This window comes from Camellia sinensis, chromosome 3, assembly GCF_055761805.1.
Source record: "Camellia sinensis isolate YWXY chromosome 3, ASM5576180v1, whole genome shotgun sequence".
NCBI lineage: Eukaryota > Viridiplantae > Streptophyta > Magnoliopsida > Ericales > Theaceae > Camellia > Camellia sinensis.
The window spans coordinates 215,482,044-215,501,734 of record NC_138963.1 but is presented as its reverse complement, the minus strand read 5'-3'; the positions used below and the strand labels follow the sequence as shown (position 1 = coordinate 215,501,734).

Below are 19,691 nucleotides of genomic sequence, written 5' to 3'. Positions count from 1 at the left end.
TGTGGGTTGTTTTTTTTATTCCTATTTTGCCCTTAGCTTGTTTTGAAATTTGTTATTTTGCCCTTTAGCTTGGTGAAACAATTTAGTGGCCTTTTGGAAATTATTCACTTTTTCTGCTTGAGGGTTGTTTTTTTTTCCAATTTTCTTGTTTTGAAATTTGTTATTTTGCCCTTTAGCTTGGTGAAACAATTTGGGTAGTGGCCTCTTGGAAATTATGTAAGAAATATTGGTTGCTTTGGTTGAGGAGGTTTGTCTTGGGTTGTCTATTTTGCCCTTAGTTTGTTTTTGAATTTCCTATTTCGCCCCTTAACTTTTTTGGTGAAATAATTAGGGTGGACTTTTGGAAATTGTATAAGAATTTTGGTTCATTGTTTTTAGCTTAATAGTTCAAAAGGAGAGATTTTTTTGGCTTTATTTATTTTTTAACAGTGATGTTAAAGTGATTATTTGTATGGTGGTTATAATTTTAAATTTTTACTACTATGTCTATAATTTTTGTATAATTAAATACCAGTTATATTAAAAAAAATCAAAATTACTTTAGAGAATCAAGACTGATAACTAAAACGTATAAAAAAATATTTTAATTGTAATTTTAGTCAGTATTTTAACTTTTAATTATTTAAATTTGATTTAAAATTTTTTACGAATTTTAAAAATTGTTAAAATTTGGTTCATTTAACTATTAATTTAACTTTTATGTATATAAGAATCTCTTGCATTTTCATTGCCCACCTCCCCCCTCCCCTTTTTTTTTTTTTGGTATTATTTACAAGAGAGGTTGAGGGTTGTATTTTTATTTTTCTATTTTGCCCTTTCTTCTAATATTATTTATAATTTTTTGTTTTTTATCTTTAACTAATGTATTTAGGGGAAATTATAAATATATTTCATGAAATTTGTTTAAAATACAAATTATTCTCTATAATTCTAGAAATTATATAAATATTTCTCGTCATATTTTTTTAATTGTTGTCCACTATGCAACAATAAAATTATTAAAATTGTTAATTAAAATATATTTCTGACATCATTAAAATTATTAATTAACTTAATGATTTATAAATAAAATAAGCAATTTGTTATGCGATTTGAAATTGGAAAAGGAGAGATGTAATTTTCAAAACCATATGAAACAATACATATTTTAAGCAAACCTCAAGGGGTATAATTGTAATTTATTCATTCATTTATCTATTTAATATAAACAAGGGAAAATTACATTTTAACCCCCGCAAATATTGTTCCACATCATTTCACCCCTTTAACTAAAAATACAAAGTGTTTTTTTTATTATTATTATGAAAATGTTCACTAAAGATTAAAAAAAAAAAAAAAATCCTAAAAAACTCAAAAATAATTTTTAAAAATTAAATCAAATAAATTGATAATATCATTTTAAGTATTCCACTTGGGATGTCATGTGTAACTCACATGTCAAGTTTTCATTTATTTATAAAACAAGTTCTTAATAGAATGTTTACATTGATACAAAATAATAGTTTAAGGTCGGAAAAAATATTAGCATTTTTTAGTTGGGAATGTAAAGTGATATTAGGTAATTAGTTCACAGAGAAAAGGTGTAAATTATCGTATTGCTGAAATAGTATTTGTGTCATGAAGGTTTAAATTGAAAAAAATTCATAAATGATGGAGGTGAAGTATTACAGTTTTTAATTAAAGGGGTAAGGCAATACAGAGCAATATTAGTTGATCGTAATAAATTGTAATTTATCCTAGATTTGCATTTATTTATCCCCGTGTAATTTTATTATTTATTTTAAAAAAAAGAACTTCAAAATAATATATTAACAAACTTGAATGCCAAAAAAATTAATTATTAATATTGCATACAAAGCGAAAAACAAGTTTTAAATTAAAGTATTACGTTGTATAAAGTTTATAAAAAGTCAAGCCGTTTATGCCTGTCATAAAAAATAGTACACAAATAATCAACTTAAACAATCTAATTAATTTATATTTTCTCATACAAACCTTTTCATTTTATTGACCTGTACTTTACATGGGCCTTTTTTTAATATCTATATATATATAAGAAGCACTTTGGTTTTACTATGGGTTGTTTTTGTTAGGTTCATTTTTTGATCATCTCATTTGGTTTGCCTGAGTGCCCAAGTGATTGTCTGATTTCTATACATTAGACTGTTACGTAACTTCACGGGTGCCTCTATTTACACACCACATTTTGTTTCAAGGCACACTATTAATTGATTATTTTTTTATTACAATAATGACCATATCTAAAATGACCAAAATGACCACAAAAGAATATCAATACACACCTTAGTTGAATACACAACATCCAAACCCTAACCTTAGCCGCCATTGTTGCAACTGCCGCCATTTCACCCCTCTCCAGCTCCGACGAATCCCCATCACCACAAACCCTCACTAACGATCTCTCTTTCTCTATCTCTCGCGATCTATATTCTCGCAATCTACAAGGTGGTGGGTTGCGGGGTTGGTGACGGATGGGAGGCACGATTAGGCCAGGAAGGGGATAGCGACAGGGCGCGAGTGAGGAGAGGGGTTGATAGTGGTGAAGATGGTCTACAAAAGGAGGCGACGACGGAGCTGAGAAGGAGGTAGCAGCAAATGCGAGGGAGGAGGGAAGGGTTGAAGATGGTGGCGATGATCTGCCGAGGTGATGGGTCTCTGGGAATGGAGGCGACTTACGGGACTGGCAAGTGGGCAGTGACAGTTGCGAAGACGGGAGGAAGGATTGATGGCGGTGGCCATGGTTGGCATTGATGGTGGTTGTCAGTGATGGCTGTTGCCGCCAGTGATAAGTGTCTAACAGTTAGGATTTCTTTTTTTCTTTTTTTTTGAATTTGAGGTGTGTACTAAGTGGTATGGGACTAAGGGCAAAAACGGAACATTGTGGTGTGTGTTGAAAAAAATTATATTTTTTTAAATTATTAAAGGTGTGAACTGAGTAGTGATGTACCTTGAGACCAAATGTAGTGTGTAAATAGAGGCACCCTAACTTCACCAGTTAAAGAGTTTTCTATTTCATTTTGCCTCATTCTACTAAAATAATTACATTTTTACTATTTTATTTCTATATATATATATATATAAAATAAAAAACACTTTCGTTTTAAAAACTGTACCATGGGTTGCTTTTTACCACTTTGTTGCCCTGTTTCATGGTTTATTTTGTCTTTCTCTTGTTTTATCTTGATTATTTGTCTTATTACATCTTTCATTTGTTACTCCTATATTGTGATTTTTTTGGTTTATATATTCATCTACTTAATATAAATAAGATAGAATAATAGATTTATTTAGAAAAATAATTTTAGATAGATGGTAGACTTTATTAAACTTTGATAAATAATGTTACAAACTTTTCCATGAGTATGTAATAATTTTAAGAAAGGACAATTGTATTGTGATTTTTCCTATAAATAACGGTACATATTATACTATTTTAATAATAATCTCAAATAATCTATACTAATAAGAGGCACTTGATGTTGGAAAATTCTATTTCCACACACCTAGTTAGTTTAGGGTACACACTTAATGGTATACTAATTTAATGGCAATTATATCCTATATAAAAATGACCATAATAGACATCCAGTAACATCCATAATATTATATGAAAAAATTCTCTGTACATATTTTTTAGGAATAAAAAAAATCTCAATGTACACCTTATGAGTTAAAAAAAAGTAAACCCTAGTTTTTCCATTATTGTCACAATACTTGTTACACACTCTATAATCATCTATTGCTTGCAAAACAATACTCTCAAAATATCTCTCATATTGCTTTAATCTCTAGGTTTATACTCTATTATTATATCATTTTCGTATTATAATTCCACAATTTTTGCTTGATTTTGATATGGAAGAGTTGTAAAACCAATGAAAGTTTGAACTCAAGCAAGAAATAAACAACTCAACATTTGGATTCAGAACAATTATGAATGCACCCATTCAAATTTATTCATGTAAAATAAACACTAAAGACAGATTTCACAAAATAGTATAGAAATTCTCAAAAATAAAAAAATAAAAAACAGAAATAGTACTTGAAACTGCACTGTATTTTTATTTTTATTTTTCCTATCTTTATTAACAGAATCCCTTCCTCAATCTGCATTCTTCAATTATTTCTTTCTTTTACTCACTATTCTTTATTTTTTTTCTTTACCCCTCTATTTCTTTTTCCTTTTCTTTTCTTTTTTTCCTGTGCTTTTTTTTTTAATTAACCTTGAGTGGTCTTTGTATTTTTCTTCTTCTTCTTTGGAATGTCCACAATGAATGCCTCTTTCCTTTTTTTATTATGCAAAGAAAGAGGGCAAGTGGGTGGTTTAAAATCCCTTTTTCTTGCAAACCATAAAACCGTTTTTAGTAGGGGTAGACGCGGGTCGGTTGCGGCCACGGAACCTCCAATCCGCCATCCGTTTGCCAAATTGGCGGATTAGAGAAAATCAATCCGTATCCGTCTGCCAATCCGGCGGATGTGGAATGAGCGGATTGGCGGATGGATGTGAATCAGTTTGGCGGTTTAAAATTTTATAAATTTTCAACATAATTCAACTTGTGCACTTCCTAAAAAAAAAAAGAAAAAAAAAAGAAGAAAGTATTACAGTCAATGACTTAAAAAAATATTATAATCACTGCATGCCTCATCTAAAGCAAGAAAGTTTGAAACTTTAGAATATCACAATCACTGCATGCCTCATCCATATAAAGTATTACAATCTGTGGTTCTTAAAATATAAAAACAATTCAAACCACCACAACCATGAACAGAGCAGTAGTAAAGATTGTATGTCTCTGTATTGTTACATCTATATCTGTTTTTGAAAACAAAAACCAAACAGTATATATCATATTTTCTATTTATTATTTTTAGAGATAGATTTAAAAATAAAAAATATAGATAAATAATACGCTTATTTTTTTCAATTCAAAAAAGATATTTAAGTTGAAATTTTTTTTCAACAGAATATTTAAACTCTTTTTTAATTGAAAATACAAACAGAATATTTAAACAAAATGAAAACACAAGGTCTTATAAATTACTAGGGGTACTCGCGGTTTGGCGGTTCAGTTGCGGCCAAAGGAATTTCAAATCCGCCATCCATCCGCCAGATTGGCAGATTACAGAAAATCAATCCACAACCGCCCGCTCGTCATCACGCATCCGTCCAAAATGCGACGGATCGATTCGGTTCGGTTGGTTGGTTTTAACGGATCGATATATCCGCTGCTCACCCCTAATTTTTAGCAAATTTTCATATCTTTTGGGAACATCGCATTAATTGTGTGTCTTCCTCTCCAACATTTCCCCCACTCCAATGATCATTTGAGGGTTTATTTAAAGACCACAGCTAGTACTAGTGATCATTAATAGAGTCTCTTCAATGGTATTGTTAATGGAGGTCTTTAATGGGGTTTTCAATGAAATAAAGGTATTTAATAGAGCAAAGTTCTTCACCGGGTCTTCATTTTGACTGTTGTAGCATTGTGAGTCTACAAATTTCCAAACCATAGCAGTAATAGTGTGTGGAAGGAGGGACAAGTGTGTGTAAGGATGGTTGAAGGGGTGTGTGTACAATTATATGAATGAAGGGTATAATTGACACATTTAGTGTGTAGATTGAGAAAATTAATTAATTACTAAATTATAAAGTATGTGTATTGAGAAGTTATGTGGATTGAAACAATTAAATGTATGGACATAGAATTTTCCACTTGATGTTTAGTATGGGTTTTTTTCAGTCTCCTAATTTGCCCTTTCACTTTATATTATTCACTCATGGTGGCTTGTATTTTTATTTTCCCATTTTGCCCTTTGTTTGGTAATATTTACCACTATTGGTGGTTGTAATTTAAATGAAGGCTTTATCATAATTATGAAAAAAATTTAGTCAGTTATGAAACATGAATATTTTATTTTTAATTAAATTATAAATACAACCCTGAGATTTGTTTAAAATATAAATCGCCCCTATAATACTAGAGATTACAACTACCGCTTGTTAAAGTTTTTAATTAAACAGAATAATCAAAAAAAATCTAACTACTTTTCTATGCAACAATAGAATTATCAAAATCATTTATTAAAAGCTATTTTTCATATAATTAAAAGTTAATTAACTTAATGATTTATTTATTAACAAAATGGATCATTTGTTATATGACGATGGTATTTACAATAATAATAATAATATTGTATACAAATCAAAAAAACAAGTTTTAAATTAAAATATTAAGATGTATAAAATATATAAAAACGCTTCATTCAAATTTGAATTTCGAAAATTTATAAAAAGTTAAGTATTCTATGCCTCTAATAAAAGATAGTACATAAGTAATCAACTTAAATAATCTAATTAATTTATATTTTTTCATACAATTTTTTTATTTTAACATTTGACCCGTGCCTTGCACGGGACTTTTTTCTACCTATTATATATATATATATATATATATATATATATATTTGCATACACCAGTGACAAGTGTTGTATATTTGTTACACTCACAGCACATGTGGGTCCTATTTGTGGGTCATATCTATTGTGAGTGCAATCAATACACATGTATCTATTATGTAAGATACTCTCTTATGTGTGATGTGTTTTTTGTGATCTGTTATCCCGACAATCTAAGAGGGGATAAATTGGGTTTTTCAAAATATTTAAGCAATAATGAAAACTAATACAGTTGGTGCTAACTCAGAATTAAAACAGAGATATAAAATTTAAGTAGCCAAACTATAATTAATGAATAAGCAATGCAAACAATCACATAGGAAAATATAAGCAAGAGCTAAGAGAGAGGAAAAGAGATATCAACACCACGATTTATAGTGGTTCGGCTTAACCCAAGCCTAGCCTACTCCACTCCCCAAGTATTCTCCTTTAGAATTTATTCACTATCTTCAAATGGCATTACAACAGTTAGTTTTACAGGTGTTAGCTAACCTTTACAACAAGTAATCTATCCACAATCACTGAAGTCGACTAGTTTTGAATCTGGTGCCTAGTCACACCTAACCCAAGTGATTTTATCCCAAAAATCAATCAAAAAAAGATCACGAATATTTTTGAATCTAGTGCCTAGTCACACTTATCCCAAGTGATTTTATCCCAAAAATTACTCACAAACAGATCACAACTAGTTTTGAATTCGATATCTATTCACACCTATCACAAGTAATTTTATCCCAAAAATTACTCACAAAAAGATTACTCTCGCAAGAATAAGAAAAAGGGAATGCAAACCCTTTTATAAAATGCAAACCCTTTTATAATAAAAGTTCAACTTCCAACAAAATCTCACTCAAAAGTACATATCCCAATAAAGAACAGTGGAGAGCTTTCTTAGTCTAACATAGAGCTTTTCTTGAATATCATCAATGTATATTGCTTTTTCTGTATTTTTGTTGTTGTTCAACTAAGGCTAGAATACTCATTTTATAGCTTAAAAAATATAGCCATTGGAGCTTTAAAAATATAGCTGTTAGCATTGATTCTCTTTCCCAAATCAATTCCTCTTATATATTGAACCTTTCCATACAAGAGCAATTTGAATTTTAAATTTTCTGTATTCTTCAATTAATGCCATATTCCATAATTTCCTTTCTCATACATATCTTGAACTTAAAATAGTAAAACTTCAAATTCAAATTCTGGCTCTAAGCTTCCTTTCTTGAATATCAACACATTGTAATTTGTCTTGAAAAAGTTCTGAACAAATCCCTATAGTTTTGCATTCTTTGCTTGAAGAGCAAATCTTCCTTGTGTATCAAATCCAATCAAAATCTTCATTTCAAATCCTTTAATGTATTTTGAATTCAAACTCTTCATGCTTGATTTTATGTTTGAACAATTTGCTCTGCAAAATACTTTGAGCTAACTCTCTGTGTTGAGTTGACTCTGAAAATTTTGAAATTTTTTTTTTGCAATCCAATAGGCTCTGAGTTGGCTCATTCTAGATTTGAGTTGGCTCTGATTCGATTCTTATTCAGTACAATATACTTTGAGCTTGCTCCTCTTTCTTCATGAGCTTACTCGAATAAAGAATATTGTTGTAGCCAATTCTATAAGTCAAATAAACTTTAATGAACTTTAAATTTAACAATAACTTATTATAAACATAATCATTTAGACTTTGTCATCATCAAAATCAATTTATATAATCCTTTGAAAACCTTGGGACTAACAATCTAAATTCCATTCCCTTGGGTGAAAACATTTATTAAATAGGGGACAAGAATAAGTTCATAAATGTCATGAAAGTGAAACGTAGTAGATCAAATTTCAATTTTCTTTTCTTCTTCTCCTTTCTTTTTTAAGTAGTTTGTCCAAGAAATTTTTTGGCAATGCTTTTGGTCATTTTCATAAGAAAGGCTTGAATTTAGGATTATTGACACTTTTTTTATTTGGTATATATTATTCTTCTTCTCCTAGGGTAGAATCAATGTGCTGGAACTGCCAAGTAGGGGTGTAACTCGGACGAGCTTAACCTGAGCAACTCGTACCCAGCCCGAGTTTTTTTAGGGCTTAGACAACAATATCTTGTAATCTGGACAGGCTTGGGCAGATTTTTGATGCCTGAATTGTAATTCGGGCTGAGCCTGGACAGAATCTGTGGGCAACCTGAGCATTTTGCACTCGAATTGCATTTAGTATATTATATAAATTATATAATATATGTATAAATTAAATAGGTGGCCTTTAATTTTTTTTTTTGGGTGGTCTTTGGCCCTTGGATTAGAATATTTTATTTGGACCATTAGATTAAAACAAAAAACAAAACCCTACCTTATCTATTCTTTTCTTCTCGCTCTGTCTCAAACTCTCATTTCATTTCTTCATCAAAGTTGAAGAATGGTGGAGATACAAGGGCCACGAACACAAAGTGCAGCCACCAACAACGACACAACCCTTTCGACTCTCAATGGCGCCACACAAAACTGGTAGATCCCTCTTTGTGTTTGTATTTGTGCTTCAATTTGTCTATTTTTGGTCACTCGTCATTCGATTACCACTCAAAACTGGTGGATCTATGAGTTAAAAATTTTTTCTTAATAGATTTGCAAAATATATTTATGTTAGTGAAATATTGTGTAAATATTTGTTTGGGTTATCTTTTTCTAGTGGTCTTGGTCTTGCAATCTGAGATGCTTGAGTTGAGCCACACCCATTCCTTTCTGTGGTTGTTTCTTTTTTCTTCTTTGGGATAGGCTCATTGGATTTTGACTTTCTTCTTTCACTTTGTTTCGTGTTCTCAGGTCTAGACAGAGAGAGAAAAATGGGTTTGATTATGGAGAGAGAGAGATTGTGTGTGTGTGTGTGTGTGTGTGTGTGTGTGTTGAGAACCAACAAGAAATACCAGCCATGGGTTTGTTGCATGGAGTAATGAAGCACTGTTTGTTGCCTTGTGAAATTCAGGCATTTCGGGCTAACCCAAGTTCAAATTATGAAACTTGGTTAGCTTGGGCGGGCTTGGGCACTGCCAAACACATTTCGGGCTGGGCCTGGGCAACCCTTTAACCTGATTGAACCCGCCTGAGTTGCACCCCTATTACCAAGTGGTCAGCTTTAAAATAAACAAAAATAGTAGAGACCACAAGGTTGATCTTTGTGAGTTATCTCATTCTTGTCGAAACTGACTTATACTTGCTTATAGAGTGAGAGGGTGTACAAGTTAGGAGCTACCAAACAATTATTTGCATAATATATTAACAGAAGAGATCAACTTTCAAATGTGTTTTAAAAGGCAATCTTATTGATATATAAAATGATTATAGGAGTTCTACATTTTACTCTATTCAAAAGTTTCCAAGTTATCATTAAAAAAAAAAAAAAAGCATTCAGTGTGTTTGGTTTTAATTTTCTGGATTAAGTTTTTTGAAAACTAAGTTTTTTGGTTTTCGTATTTTTTTTATTTTTAGTGAATATTTTTAAAATTTTAAACATTTTTTTTTTACTTTTTTAGATACACCTTACTTAGATGTATCTAAAAAGTAAAAAATTTGTGAAAAAATATTTTTAAAAATTAATAAATACATAAAAATACAAAAAATGTACTGAATTCTTGTATTTTTTTTTGTATTTTTGGTATTTAGTGAATTTTTAAAAGATTTTTTTTACAATTTTTTTACTTTTTAGGTATATTTATGTTAGGTGTGTCTAAAAAATAAAAAAAATTGATTAAAATATTAAAAAAATTCAGTAAAAACAAAAAAATATGAAAAATTAGAAAGTAAAATTTTCTAAAAAGTATTTTTTGAAAAATGAAAACAAGCAAGCTGATTACTATTTAAGATAAAAAAAAATTAGATCTAGTTTTTAACTACATATTGTGGTAATCAATTAGAATATTAAAAATAATATTATTTCTTATATTTTTTCTAATTATCAATCAATCATATCGCTTACACATCATTAGATCTATAAAATGAGTCTAAAAAATAAACTTATATATCATTTTCTTAAAAAAAAACCTAGTCTAAGATTGGGAAGAGAGGTTTGTCTCTTAGTCTTTTAGGCCAGGTTTGTTTGGCATATTAAGTTGGATGAGATTATTAGTGAGGGGATAGTTAATGAAGAGATTGTTAATATGGAGATTGTTAGTAAGGGGATTAAGTAAAAGTGTTTTGTTTTGATGATAGTATGAGAGATAGTTAATAATGGGATTGTTAAATTATTTTTATATACAATAAATAAATAAATTATTTCTATATTAAAAAAAATAAAACAAACAAGTGTTTTTTTGACCGGCTAGCTATTTTGTAAAAAAAAAAATTACACTGTTCTGGTCAACCGACTGGACAATTGGATAGACTCAATCCACTCACTATTTTCCTAATCTCACCCCTCCTATAGCTATACGAATCCGGTCTCAGAGGAGGATTGTGAATCCAAGTGGAGTGCTAGTCCAGTGCCTACATGAAGCAACCAAACATGGATTCATGGACCCAATAGTCATCTTAGTCCAATCCTACCCTCCAAGCATCTAAGCAAACGTGACCTTATTAATGTTACTCTAAATTTTTCTACAAATTATGTAAAATTAAAGCAAATACATATTGTTAAATTAAAATAAGCCACACAACTAAAGTTAAAATAAACATGAACACTTTAGTTTAACTGATAAGATAAGTTTTGTTGATACTTCATATGCCCTTTTAAAAAGAAGAAACTTTTAAATAAAGTTAAGACTATGCTCAAACCATTCTATGTTATCCTTTTATCCCACTCTAACAAGTTGTTAAAATTTTGTCACTTCTTATAGTCTTTTGTGCATTCATGATTAATGTTGTCATCTATAACGTTTCCTGAATTGTTTCTTCAAGATTTTCATAATGTCATATTGCTGCTCTAATAAGTTCCATCTCATTTTGTGAGAATTATTAGATCATAGTCATTTGTTTGAATAATAATCCTCCCCAAAGTGACAAATTGATCTCATTATTTATTTATTTATTTATTTATTTTTGTGAATAATTGATCTCATTTTTATGTTTGCATAATGCTATGGTGATGATAGTATTTGACATCTTGTGATGTGACGGTTTCCTCAAGACATGTAAAACGGGCCAGCCTGGCGAAGCCCAAGCCCGTTTTATGTTGGGCTGGTGGACTTCGATAAAGGCCCAAAAAATGTTTAATATTGTTTACTTTACAGTTAAAAAAAATGGACAAATTACTAAGAAGTCTTCTTTGAAAACCGTGTAACCTATTTAGTCTCATAATCTTTTGTTTATACTCAAAAGTCCTATAACATTATTCTTCTTCTCTACCATTTTTCTTCTCCGTCTCTTTTGCTCTTTGTGATTTCCAGCAATCGTCGACGGGTAACCACATCTTACTTCTTCTCTTTCTCTTTCTGATATATAGTCACTGACGACCAACGACTACCATTAATTGGGATTCACCGGTAACCACCGACCGTCGACTCCTTACTTCACCCTCACCAACGGTAAAGAATATATGTTTCTGACGAAGAAGATAAGTAGATCTACTTAGATTTGATGTAGATCTACATCAGATCTGAGTAGATCTACATCATATCCGGCTAGATCTAAACAAAAAAAAGTTATCGGAATACAATCCTCTCTTTATATTTGCCTCTCTCTTTTGATTCTTTGCTATACACTTCTTTTTTTTTTTTGTTTTAATTGAGAAAATTTTTAAATTCTGAACAAGTTGTTTTCAAGTTTTAGTTACAGGCGGAGAAAATTGTAAAATTTTGCAGTTTTAATTTTTTTAATTGCTAGAATGAATTATGTTTTAAAATTGTAAAATTTTACATTTCATAACATTCTTTAAAACTGTAAAATTTTATAATTTCATAACATGTTTTTCAGTTTAATTAATAAGGATAAATACTTAATAGATTTTTGCATTGAAACTATAACATTTTACAGTTTCAAAGCTCACTTTTTAGTTTGATCAATATTGGAGATTATGTGCTTAAATCCTATAACAATTGAAAAATAACATATATTTTTTTTCCAAAAATGCTTCCGACCTCTAAAACTTGATCACTAAATCAGCACTAATGACATGGCTGCCAACGTGGAAAAGTGAGGAAAACTCGCCCGTTTCTTTCTCTTTCTTATTCATTTCAAATTTCAAATTCATTTTCACAAAACATTTGAAGACTCTCTCTCTCTCTCTCTCTCTCTCTATTCTTCCTTCTCTTCTTTGCTGTGCCTCTTTGTCGACGAGCTCCCGACGAGCGTAGATCTCCAACAGCGGCGAGATGACGAGCGTAGCTCTCCAACCCCGGTGACGATTGAGGTTGAACGCAGCTTCTACAACCCCGGCGACCCGACGAGAGAATGACAAGCGAGTCACGCATGACGACCGAGTCTCTCTCCGTCTTCACAGATCTGTTTGCACAGGTCAATTCTCTCTCTCTCTCTCTCTCTCTCTATATATATATATATATATATATATGTATATGTCTATATCTATACGCCCTGATTTGTTGAGATTTTTGACTTCAATTTCATGCCTTGATTTATATCTATGTATATATCTACATCTATGTATATATCTATATCTATATGAGAGAACAGTGACCCAATTAATAATTTCATCAAGCTGGATCTTGCAAAATATGATCTTAAAAAAGATTTTTGCAATTTTAACATGTTTGTTCCTTACATATTTTTACCTATATTTCGTCTTTCCCTTTACATTTTTTGTCTTTTTATTTTTATTTTTATTCCATCTTTAGTTGTTTAAGATTCATAAGAAGAAAATTAATCTAAAGTTTTAAGTAGGAATTTTTAACTGAACATATCTACTGAGAGTGCTTCTAACCTGAACCAACATTACAATTGAAGTATATTTGTACTCTCCTATACCTACCAATAGAAGTGAGCTTGCTCACAATATTTTTCCCTTTTTGTATGTTAAAGAGAGTTAATACACTTAGCTTGGTCTGGTGTTACAATTTGATTGGGCACTTGAAGAGGGTTTAGTACCTAAATCTTTGGGCACTTGAATATTAGAATAATAACATCTAAATGATACTAGAAATTGAGGAAGATGTCCCATTGAATATTAGAATGATAACATCTAATTTCAATTATTGTTTTGGCTTCATATTCTTCAGCAAACTGCTGAATTTTGATTGAATTTTGTTCTCTTACAGCTACAAGTTAATCGTAGTGACTATGACAATGTCATTGGTGCCTTGCCATATCTGAAGGTAAATCGACAAAATTAGAGGTGATGTTTCAATTGTTTTGGAAGATGATTTCTCCCATTTTGTGTAAACTATAATCTATTAATGGTTTAAGTTCTCCTAATCAACTTGTGTAATGAAATTTTTTAACCTTGAAGTTCAAATTCAATTTTATTGAGTACACGGAAATGCAGTCATAGGATGAACACAACACACACAATATGATGAGGCTGAATTTCATGGGGATTGAGTTTCGCACAGCTTTGTTCCTTGCAGCTTTCAAGCACTGGTAACATTAGCTTTCTTGGCACTGCATTGGGGTGTTTTTATTTATTTATTGTTTGGCATGCCAAAACTAGTTAATAGATAGTTGTATTAAATTAAAGGGTCTACTTAAATTTGCATCAATATTGGTTTCAGTTAACTGATGTTTATTTTTTTATCAACCATTAGCAAGTAAGTAGACCATCGATAATTGGTATTTTTGGGCAAAAGTTCGATGCCTCTTGAATATTAGAATGATAACATCTAAATGATACTAGAAATTGAGGAAGATGTCCCATTGAATATTAGAATGATAACATCTAATTTCAATTATTGTTTTTGCTTTATATTCTCCAGCAAAGTGTTGAAGACATAAACCATTTGTTGTTGAATGATTTCAATCTTGTTTGCTTCCATTTGACACTGATTTACTTGATTAAGTAATCGTTAGAGCTATCACTACACCCAAAACCTGAATGAGAACTCCCACAACTATTAAAGATGTTTGCAATAAACACACCAATCCCTTGTTTATCAAGAATCAACATGATTAAAAATGTCATGAACCAGTTTATTGGTTGATTAGTTCACTTTTCTAGTGTTATTATAATGAAACATTTTGTATCCCATGGATCTTGAGATTTGAAATAGGCTCTGGTCCAAACATTTTGTAGTTTTTAAAAGCATGCTCTTATATAACAATGTTTCTATACACGAAATTTTATGTTTGCAAGTATTTCACCACAGAAGAAGGATTAATGCTCTAGTTGCCTATCTATTGAGACCGGCATTTAGAATTTTGTCTTGAATTTAAGACGATAACTTAAAACTAGTGTCGCTTATAAAGAGGTATTGATTTTTTAATGAAACAAAGCCCATCTCTTATTCCCTCTTGCTAGATGTGAGATAATCTCAAACTGATTTCATAACAACTAGTAATAACTATCAAGGAACCACCATGGCATTCACAATGGAAGTAGGAAAAACCATAACTTATGGCCCAAACAGTGGCCACCCCTAACCTTCAAGGAACCACCATTGTTTCTAGCAAGTTAAACAGTCCTAAGACTAATACACTAATTGATTGAGATTTCGCTTCATATTTTTTCAGATGTCAACTTCAAGTGTTAACGGCAATACATCAAATCAATTGACATATTGCAACAGAAATTATCCTCAATGTCGGAGAAAAGCAACCATTCGAATTTCGGAGACGGAACGAAACAAGAATAAGTTATTTTATTGTTGTCATGATTGCGGTGGGTTTATTGGATGGTGCTTGCCTACAAATTCATAACGTAGGGATGAAGGGCAAGTGCGAATAGACGATACATCAACTGTCACTGCACAACTTCAAAGTATGGGTGAACATCTTCCATTTCAAAGCGAACAACTTCAATTTCAGAACGTGCAGATACAAAAATTGCAAAGAGACATAAATAGAAATTCGTGTTGTATTAATGGGATCTTCATCTTGCTTGTAATTAGTGTTATATTAATTATGAAGATGTAATAATTTTTATGCAACTTAGAAGATGTAATTGGTGTTGTATTAATTATGAAGATGATATGTATGAAGATTTATGATATATTACAGTTATGGATTGAGAAGTATGAATATGTAATTATGTGGATTGTTTGTTATCTGATTGGAACTTTGAAAGTTATTTGTTTGTCTGTTTGAACACATATTATGAACACAATTTCTTCACATATTTGGATAGATTTTGGACTAATTTTGAACAGATATTGTTGACAGAATGTGAATACAACTTCTTCACACATTCTTGACAGATTTGGACAGATTGTTAACACAAATAATTGACAGATTGTGAACACAATTTCTGCACACATTGTTGACAGATTTGGACAGATTTTCAACACAGATTCTGTTTATCTATTTTTCACACAGGTTTTTGAAGACATATTTTAAGACATATTTTTTCACACAGGTTTTTGAACACAGTTTTTGAGCACTAGTTTTTCACACAGTTTTGAAGACATATTTTTTCACATAGGTTTTTCAAGACAGATTTGAAGACAGGTTTTTTTCACATAGTCTTGAAGAAAGATTTTTTCACATACTCTTGAAAACAGAGTCGTAACAGACAGAGCACAAATATAACAACATCAATTGGGAACATTAGATATAACAACAAAGTAGGGAACAACATCAATTTGTTCTCAACCAAAAAATAAAGGCCTTGTTTGGTTTGTGTTTCTCAAAAAATTTTGAGAAAAATTCTCTACAAATAAGTTTTCAAAAGTAATCAAACCAAACAAATTTTTCCAAATTTTTTTTTCAAAACTTGTTTGGTTTACAAGTTTTCCAAACAAATCTCTCTCTTATACACATCAAATCAATCACTTTTTCCAAAACTCTCTCTCAAAATAATTTTTCAAAACATCTTTTGAAAAAAAATCAAACCAAACAAATTTTCGTACTTTTTATCTCAAAACATGTTTCTCAAATACAAACCAAACAAGCCCAAAGAAACTGAACAATCCAATAATACATTAAATAAATTATCCAAAACAAAATAAACTCCAAGTTTAGTCACATAAAAGGCATTACAATTACAAGTTTCCAACTAACGAAAACTACTACCTCGGTCATTGCGGTCTATTTGTACATTTAACTCAACAGATGAAGATGGTATGGCTCCATAAATTTGATGTGTAGCAGTCATGGATTGTTGAGTTCTCATAAATCCCAGTGTGCCTCCAATACAGTCCGACGGGGTAAGTGATGTGCCGATTCCATAACTCTGAGTTGGGGCATTCATGAAACTTTGTCTTCTCATAATGTCCACACTTGCCGGGGTGAGAAATGTGCCTCCAATACCATTGACCATGTGTCCCTATTCAATTAAAATGAAATGTTAAAAACAGTTTACTAAACATTATTCCAAAATAACATAAATTGCTCAATGTAAATTCCTATGATGTACACATACCGGCACACGCATACTATTTTCCATGCCAACCATATAAGGATAAAGCTCTCTACGTGCACTACATTCAGGTTGAGATTGACATTGATCTTCACCTTCACCTCTAAGCACCTTCATACCCTATATTAGTAAAGGTTAATGAATGCCTCAAATGTATGACATGATTACAATAAAATATGAGTTGAATAGAGAGTAATGATACAAAACGGATGGATATGTACGAATACCAATCAATTTACCTTTGATTTATTATGTTTTCTTTTGCTTGCCTTCAACCGATTGACTATTTGATCTACTTTGGCGACCTTTCTTTTAGTAACTAGACGACCTTTTCGGCGAGCAACCAAAGGACTAAGCAACTTGGTATGGCTGATTGCCTTTCTATTAATACTGTCAATCGGGGAAAATAGGACATTACTAGTAATAGGTGGTACATTACTAGTCGAAGGTGCTACATTACTCCCACTACCTTCATCATCTTTCATCACTTTTGCCTTGATTTCATCCAATCTATGGTCAATAAGTTTTATTTTCCCTTCAGAGTTTCCAGCAAATTGTACAATGTAAATCAATTTTCTGTTCATCTTATCATACACCTTTGCATTGAAATCATTCCCAAAGCCAGTGTATGTGGTTTTTATGCAGGTGTACCCTCTATCCAAATCTTTTCTCCATCGTGGTAGAATGTATTTATTTGAAACCTCATTTATGCATCTTGCAATGAGCACAATGAGTGTGTGAGCACACATGATGCCCTTAAATTCAAACAACCGGCACATACAATGCACATCAAATTTTGTCGAATTATAATAGACAACAAAGTCCATATGCTTCATCTTCCCAAAAAATTCCACGGCTTCCTTTACAAAATATGTACAAATTGAACCCTCATTTTTCAAAAGAAACAGCTTACAATAAACTAGTCTCTTCATCTCTGCTTGAACTTCTTTGAATTTTGCATTGGTGTACGCATCTTGAAATTGTTTCTCAAAACCATACACAGTTAGGCAATCAAAGACTTTGTGTCGAGACTTGAAGTTAGCTTTCTTTTCTTTCTCTACCTTACTTCTCAAGGCATTGTCATATTGTTCAACAAATTCTTTTAATGTAGTCTTTGGGTTGACATTTCCATCAAAAAAGGTATTCATGCTCTCACTTCGTTGTGTCGTTGACATGCCAGCCCAAAAAATATCTTTGACATAAACAGGAACCCATCGATATCGCTCATCATATAACACCCCCAACCACTGATTCTCATAAAGATTGAATTCTGCAATCATCTTTTTCCATTTCATCACAAATTCATCTTTTGTGAAAGTGTCATACACTGCATTTTGCAAATCCATCTTCATGGATTCATATTGGGAATAGCCTTTCAATTTCTCCGGAATCTTCTTCATGATATACCATAAACACCATCGATGTCGAGTATTGGGGAAGACTATTTCTATAGCATTTTGCATAGCTTTGCACTGATCAATTATTATAGCTTTTGGAGGATGATCTGACATGCAATTTAACCATGATTTGAATAGCCAAACAAATGTATCAGTGTCTTCATTAGATAATAGACCAAAACCAAGCAAAATCGACTGTCCATGATGGTTAACTCCTACAAACGGAGCAAATGGCATATCATATTTATTAGTGAGGTAAGTTGTGTCAAATGAAACAACATCTCCAAATTCTTTATAAGCTGTCCGACTCATTGCATCCGCCCAAAACAAGTTTCTTATGCGAAAGTCAGTATCAACATCAATCATATAATAGAACTCGAATTTTGTGCATGTATTCTCAAAAAATATTTTCGAAGTACATCGGAATCTCCTTCTCCAAGCCCCAACTTTCCAGCTCTATCAATGTAATTTCGTGTATCTCGCTCATCAAATGTTAATGACTCATAACCCCCAGCTTCAACAACCATTTAGTGATAATTTCTAGACACCCCAATCCCTGCTTGATCATTAATTTCTAATCTTCTCTTCATAGGAGTAAGAATTTTCTTATTCATTGCAAAATGACGTGAGTCGGTGGGAATCAAGTCATGATTATGGTCAAGGTTAACTGTTGTTAACATAAATCTCCCATCATTTTGTAGGCTCGCTCGTACCCTTGCTTTACAATCAATTTTTGTGGAAAGAGATGGCTTTAGAGGGTTCACTTCTGATTTTTTTTATTCTTTTCCCCGATCGAGAACATTCAATCCCAAAGTATGTTAATTCCCTATTATCGCCAAAAACTTGTGTTTTATAAGCTATAGAAAATCCAACATGTTTGGCATATTTGGCATAAAATGTGTACACTTCTTGCTTTGAGCTAAAATACATACCCCTCTTAGGTTCCTCAATTTCTTCACTATCAAAAGCTGAAGGATTCTTACCACTATTTGATTGAATCTTCATTTCTACTCATTCAAATTTTATACTGCAATCAAAACACTTAAATTCAATTACAATCAAACATATCAAAATTTTCATCAATATGATTAACTATAAATTTATAAATTCATCATTCATCATTCCATATTCTATTTACAGAGTTATAAATTCCATATTCTATTTACAGAGTTATAAATTCATCATTCCATCATTTATGCTTTGTAGTAGCTTTTCTGAATGTTCTAGTATATATGTGCATTGAAATCAATTCTAGTATAATGGATTCAGCACTCACTGATTCAGCACTCACTTCTACATTTATAAATTTATCAATTCATCATTCCATTTTATGTATATATTTATTTTGAGAGCCAAATTCCAATTCATGCTCAAATGTTTAT

General features: G+C 31.3%; 1 protein-coding gene and 1 long non-coding RNA gene across 2 annotated transcripts; one reads left to right on the top strand and one right to left on the bottom strand.

Annotated features, from left to right (window-relative positions):
* The first annotated feature begins 12,752 nt into the window (after positions 1–12,752).
* On the top strand, positions 12,753–13,934 carry LOC145823099 (uncharacterized). The gene is made up of 2 exons (XR_014365246.1): positions 12,753–12,903; positions 13,662–13,934. It is a non-coding gene; the product is annotated as an uncharacterized LOC145823099 (long non-coding RNA).
* Positions 13,935–16,549: 2,615 nt separating this feature from the next.
* LOC114289188 (protein FAR-RED IMPAIRED RESPONSE 1-like) lies at positions 16,550–18,675 on the bottom strand. The gene is made up of 3 exons (XM_082918830.1): positions 17,152–18,675; positions 16,916–17,032; positions 16,550–16,819 (listed from the first exon to the last, which is right to left on the bottom strand). Exons 1-3 carry the CDS (start codon positions 18,673–18,675, stop codon positions 16,550–16,552), a joined length of 1,911 nt encoding a protein of 636 aa, XP_082774956.1.
* Positions 18,676–19,691: the final 1,016 nt, after the last annotated feature.